At 45.2% G+C, this 6,740-nt stretch overlaps 1 protein-coding gene across 1 annotated transcript; it reads left to right on the top strand.

Annotated features, from left to right (window-relative positions):
• Positions 1 to 8: 8 nt before the first annotated feature.
• LOC125529241 (cinnamoyl-CoA reductase 1-like) lies at positions 9 to 2,077 on the top strand (the record flags this gene model as incomplete). Its single annotated transcript, XM_048693650.1, has 6 exons — positions 9 to 111; positions 203 to 357; positions 431 to 649; positions 921 to 1,093; positions 1,166 to 1,504; positions 1,610 to 2,077. Coding segments are annotated over 6 exons (1,212 nt in total), but the record flags the coding sequence as incomplete, so codon positions are not given.
• Between the last annotated feature and the right edge of the window lie 4,663 nt (positions 2,078 to 6,740).

Below are 6,740 nucleotides of genomic sequence, written 5' to 3'. Positions count from 1 at the left end.
CCCGCGGCCGGACGTGGGGCGTCACCGGCGCCGGCGGCTTCATCGCCTCGTGGCTCGTCAAGCGCCTCCTACAGAAGGGCTACAACGTGCGGGGCACCGTTCGCAACCCTGGTACGTGTGATATAGTAGCACACTCGAGTTCATCTTGCAAGACACTCGTCTTATTATCTGCTAACACGATCGTTCGCCTGACTTCTGGCAGTTGATCCGAAGAATGACCACCTGAGAGCCTTCGACGGCGCCGCCGACCGCCTCGTCCTCCTCCGCGCCGACCTTATGGAGCCCGAAACCCTCGTCGAGGCGTTCACGGGCTGTGAGGGCATCTTCCACGCCGCTTCCCCGGTCACCGACGACCCTGTACGTACCATTGATGCCACACGATGAATTGCTAACCTGCTTGGAAACTAAACTTCTGACCGATGGCTACCAGGAGAAGATGATCGAGCCGGCGATCCGGGGGACCAAGTATGTGATCACTGCAGCCGCGGACATGGGCATCAAGCGTGTAGTGTTCACGTCCACCATCGGCACGGTGTACATGAACCCCAACAGGGACCCCAGCAAGCCCGTCGACGACACCTGCTGGAGCGACCTTGAATACTGCAAAAAGACAGCGGTACGTGGTAATTGTTTGTTTTGTTCACATACAGTGACACAATAATCCATTGCTACTTATCTTTGAAACTCGGAAACCCGGTAATATATGTTTACTGTGAATACTCCCTCCGTTCCAAATTACTTGTCGTGGTTTTAGTTTAAATTTAAACTAAAACCACGACAAGTAATTTGGAACGGAGGGAGTATTCACAGTAAACATATATTACCGGGTTTCCGAGTTTCAAAGATAAGTAGCAATGGATTATTGTGTCACTGTATGTGAACAAAACAAACAATTACCACGTACCGCTGTCTTTTTGCAGTATTCAAGGTCGCTCCAGCAGGTGTCGTCGACGGGCTTGCTGGGGTCCCTGTTGGGGTTCATGTACACCGTGCCGATGGTGGACGTGAACACTACACGCTTGATGCCCATGTCCGCGGCTGCAGTGATCACATACTTGGTCCCCCGGATCGCCGGCTCGATCATCTTCTCCTGGTAGCCATCGGTCAGAAGTTTAGTTTCCAAGCAGGTTAGCAATTCATCGTGTGGCATCAATGGTACGTACAGGGTCGTCGGTGACCGGGGAAGCGGCGTGGAGCCGGCCCGGCAGCGCGGCATCGAGCTGATCGTGGTGAACCCGGTGCTGGTGCTGGGCCCGCTGCTGCAGCCGACGGTGAACGCGAGCACGGAGCACGTGATGAAGTACCTGACGGGGTCGGCCAAGACGTACGTGAACGCGGCGCAGGCGTACGTGCACGTCAAGGATGTCGCCGAGGCGCACGTCCGCGTCTACGAGGCGCCCGGCGCGCACGGCCGCTACATCTGCGCCGAGGGCACCACGCTCCACCGCGGCGAGCTCTGCCGCGTCCTCGGCAAGCTCTTCCCCGAGTACCCCGTACCCACCAAGTATGTCCGTCGCATGCAGACTGGAAAAATATATCACCGCTAGCTGGTTCTACCGAGGTATTTTCGGTTGATTTGATCATTAACACATGCGCGTTTGGTGTGTAGGTGCAAGGACGAGGTGAACCCACCGGTGAAAGGGTACAAATTCACGAACCAGAGGCTCAAGGACCTGGGGATGGAGTTCGTGCCGGTGCTGCAGAGCATATACGAGACGGTGAAGAGCCTCCAGGAGAAAGGGATGCTGCCGGTGCTACCGCCAGGCGACGACGTCCGAGACAACCTGCATGAGCAGCTCATGATGAAGCCCGCCCAGTTGCTACGTAATTAATTATACTCTACATTTGGTAGGGATATATGCTGTCGGCTAGTTAATTCTATGGGACATGCCTGTCCATTCGATCGGTCATATATATGCCTACACGTATGCACTTTTAATTGGCGCATGCATGCGTGCGTGAGTGGGTGGGTTGGTTGGCGATCATATGTAAGGATCGATCAGTGCTGTATGACGCACATATGCACACAATGTTATATCCATATATAGTGATATAAATCCACGGACTACAATAACCAGGCAATGTGCAATTTTAGATTATATAGACTAGCAAACATATCCGTGCATTGCAATGGGAAAAAACACAATGCGTTCAAATATGGTCTAACTCAAAGGTGATGATCTCAGCCATCACACCTACACCCACAATTGAACCATGCTCGCAAGTGAATGTCCAATAGTTTTAAAAGCAATCTCGTTGAGCTGGGATGACTACCGCCCTTCCCAAGCTAGGGCCTACACCTAGTCCATCACCATCACTCATACCCGCACTCACTTTTAAGTTGTATATTTGTTTGTCAAAATGCATCAACATTGTTTTAAAACACATAAACACTTTCTAAATCACATGGACTATTTGTTTTAAAGAGCATGAATATTTTTAAAATTACAAACATTTTTTAGCATGTGAACAGAATTGCATGAAATGTTTTTAAGAAAAGGGTGAATTATTTAAAACTATATGAACATTATTTTAATATGTGAATACTTCTCTTAAAACTACACATATAGTCTAAAATGCACATACGATATCAAAAATACTTAATATTTTTCAAAAGGCACCAACACGTTTTGAATAACACGAAAAATTATATTTCAGGAAAACACGTACTAATAGGATTGGGAGTGTAGCAACTGATCAGGTGCTAACAAATATTATTCTTAAGTTAGCCATGCATTCCTTCTTTTTAATGGGCACACTGGAGTTTATCATTTTTGCCGCAAAAAAAACGGAGTTTATCATTTGTTTTTTTAGTTCATTTCCTTCCTGAGACATTTATTCCTACTTTTAATTGGCACAGAAGAGTTTATCCTTCTTTTAATTTCCCCTTTTAACCGGTGAAGTGTGAACTTTATTTTTTTTAATACCTTTCCCTCCCAAGGTATTTATTCCTTATTTTCATTGGCACAATGGAGTTTATCCTTCTTTTAATTTCTTTTTCTTCTAGAGGCATTTATTCCTTCTTCCAATTTCTTTTCCTCCCTAAGGCACACCGGAGTAATTTGAAATCATAAATGTATATAAATTGATGGGGTGAGGTGTAAGAAAGCGATATGGAACTATTTAATAGTTGAACGACAAACCAAAAAAACTATGTGGTAATAGGCAAGCCCATAAGTGTGGCGCTGTGGAAGTGGAAGACAGTCTGCTCGCGTCTACCTATTTGCCGCACAGGGGTCAAGCAAGCGAACGTGTTATGGGCCGACCAATTTGTACAACTCAAACATAGTATACCGGACCGGTTTCTGAACCTTTCAGAGTTTCCTGGTCGGTTTTGGGAATCTTCTAGAAGGTTCTAGAACCGGTTTTTATGTTTTCTTCTACTAGGTTTTCTGGTTTTTTCATCTTCTGTTTCTTTTCTATTTGTATGCTTTTTTAAAATTTTGTAAAATTCAAAAAATGTTTCTGTTTTCATATTTTGTTCACTAACTAAAAAAATGTTTGCACTTATCGAAAAATGTTCATGATTTTCTATGTTCAAAATTTCAACAAAAAATGTTCCTTTATGATTTTTTGTTAATAAATTCAATTAATGTTCGCATTTTTTAAACATGTTTCAGGTTTTAAAAAATGTTCTTCTTTTCCAAAAATTGTTCAGAATTTCAGAAACAATTCTCGTTTTTACAATTTGTTCACAAATTCAAAAAAAATCATGTCTACAAAAAAATGTTCAGGAATTGAAATAAATGTTCTAATGCGGAGCATCCTATATGCTACAACTACTCCCCAAGCCCCAAGTGGACATACGACTATAGCTCGAGCATATGTCATTGGACACAAGGTGAACCCGCTCCTAAATGCTTCCCCTTTCCATTCACGTGAGACATGGTTGATACCTAATGCAAAGACACTACATGTGCTCAGGAACCGAGGAGACAACCATGGAGGAGCTCGAACCATAGGACAAGTCCACGCGGAAGCGGAGCGTCAAGTGCGTCAAGTGGGGTCACCGCGGAGCTACAGCGGACGGACATCCGGCAGGAACCCAGACATTCGGCGCCAGCAAGCAGAGGAAGACCAGAGAGAAACGTACGCCAAGCGACTCTACAGGGGCCGGACATCCAGACGACCCCTGGACATCCGGCACCCGGTGAACATCTGGACATCCGGTGCTAGCCCAGATATCCGGCCCCTACAATCTAGAGAAGGGAAGAATCGGCCTGCCTCCAGGCCAGACATCCGACCCTTGGCCGGACATCCGATGCCCCAAGTCGGGCCCGACATCCGGCATCCCGCCCGGACATCCGGCGCCTCTGTGCAGCTACGGGCCAAGAGCCATGTAACCTCCCCTCTCTGACCCCTTCGCTCTGGCACTATAAATAGACCTCTTCCTCCCCATTTCTAATGTTAGGAAAGTATATGAGATCATTAGAGGGAGCTTTGCTCATCTACCCTTCTCCTTGGAGAATCAAGACCTCCTGTTGGAGAAGATCCCTCTAGTGGATATCAAGGCCTCCTAAGGGAGAAGGATCCCCACCATAGAATCATTGATATGTCTCCATCGTATCTACTTTTCCAAACACTTTTGACCTTATTTTGGACTCTAACTTGCATGATTTGAATGGAACTAACCCGGACTGACGCTGTTTTCAGTAGAATTGCCATGGTGTTATTTTTGTGCAGAAATAAAAAATTCTCGAAATGACCTGAAATTTCACGAAGAATATTTTTGGAATTTATAAAATACTGGCGAAAGAATCAACACCAGGGGCCCACACCCTGTCCACGAGGGTGGGGGGCGCGCCCCCCTGTCTCGTGGGCCCCCTGAGGCTCCACCGACCTCAACTCCAACTCTATATATTCACGTTCGGGGAGAAAAAAATCAGGGAGAAGGATTCATCGCGTTTTATGATACAAAGCCGCGGCCAAGCCCTAATCTTTCTCAGGAGGGGTGATCTCGAGTCCGTTCGGAGCTCCGGAGAGGGGAATCCGTCGCCGTCGTCATCATCAACCTTCCTCCATCACCAATTTTATGATGCTCACCGCCGTGCATGAGTAATTCCATCGTAGGCTTGCTGGACGATGATGTGTTGGATGAGATTTATCATGTAATGGAGTTAGTTTTGTTAGGGTTTGATCCCTAGTATCCATTATGTTCTGAGATTGATGTTGCTATGACTTTACTATGCTTAATGCTTGTCACTAGGGCCCGAGTGCCATGATTTCAGATCTGAACCTATTATGTTTCCATGAATATATGTGAGTTCTTGATCCTATTTTGCAAGTCAATAGTCACCTACTATGTGTTATGACCCATTACTCTATTAAAAGGAGGCCTTAATATCCCTTAGTTTCCAATAGGACCCCGCTGCCATGGGAGGGTAGGACAAAAGATGTCATGCAAGTTCTTTTCCATAAGTACGTATGACTATATTCGGAATACATGCCTACATTACATTGATGAACTGGAGCTAGTTCTGTGTCACCCTATGTTATAACTGTTGCATGAGGAATCGCATCCGACATAATTATCCATCACTGATCCAATGCCTACAAGCTTTTCACATATTGATCTTTGCTTAGTTACTTTTCCGTTGCCACTATTACAATCACTACAAAAACCAATACTGTTACTTTTGCCACTGTTACCGTTACTTCCATATTACTTTGCTACTAAATACTTTGCTGCAGATATTAAGTCTTTCAGGTGCAGTTGAATTGACAACTCAACTGTACGTATTGCGAGCCTTGGGCCTTGCTTCCTTGAGGAACCACCTTGGTACATTTTCCTAAACATTTTTCTTCCTCTAAAAAATTTCTGAAATTTTTAGTGACTCAAAATAAAAGTGAACCAAACTTAACAAGATTGATAGCAACTACTCCCACAAGTGCCCATAGGCTATATCATGCATTGAAACTACTTTTGACCACATCAATTTGACATGTGATACGTCTCCAACGTATCTATAATTTTTGATTGTTCCATGCTATTATATTATCTATTTTGGATGTTAATGGGCTTATTTTTTACACTTTTATATTAATTTTGGGACTAACCTATTAACCGGAGGCCCAGCCCAAATTGCTATTTTTTTACCTATTTTAGAGTTTCGCCGAAAAGGAATACCAAACGCAGTCCAAACGGAATGAAACCTTCAGGAGCGTTATTTTTGGAACAAACGTGATCTAGGAGACTTGGAGTGGGCGTCAAGAAACAATTGAGGAGGTCACAAGGCAGGGGCGCGCCCACCCCCTGGGCGCGCCCTCCACCCTCGTGGGCCCCTCGTTGCTCCACCGACGTACTTCCTCCTCCTATGTATATCCATATACCACGAGAACATCCAGGAACACCACGAAACCCTATTTCCACCGCCGCAACCTTCTGTACCCAAGAGATCCCATCTTGGGACCTTTTTCGAAGCTCCGCCGGAGGGGGCATTGATCACAGAGGGCCTCTACATCAACTCCATGGCCTCTCCGATGATGTGTGAGTAGTTTACTTCAGACCTTCGGGTCCATAGCTAGTAGCTAGATGGCTTCTTCTCTCTCTTTGGATCTCAATACAAAGTTTCATCGATTCTCCTGGAGATCTATTCGATGTAATATTCTTTTGCGGTGTGTTTATCGAGATCCAATGAATTGTGGGTTTATGATCAAGTTTATCTATGAACAATATTTGAATCTTCTCTGAATTCTTTTATGTATGATTGGTTATCTTTGCAAGTCTCTTTGAATTTTCA

This window comes from Triticum urartu, unplaced genomic scaffold, assembly GCF_003073215.2.
Source record: "Triticum urartu cultivar G1812 unplaced genomic scaffold, Tu2.1 TuUngrouped_contig_5452, whole genome shotgun sequence".
NCBI classification, from domain to species: domain Eukaryota; kingdom Viridiplantae; phylum Streptophyta; class Magnoliopsida; order Poales; family Poaceae; genus Triticum; species Triticum urartu.
This window is presented reverse-complemented; position numbering and strand designations above follow the sequence as displayed.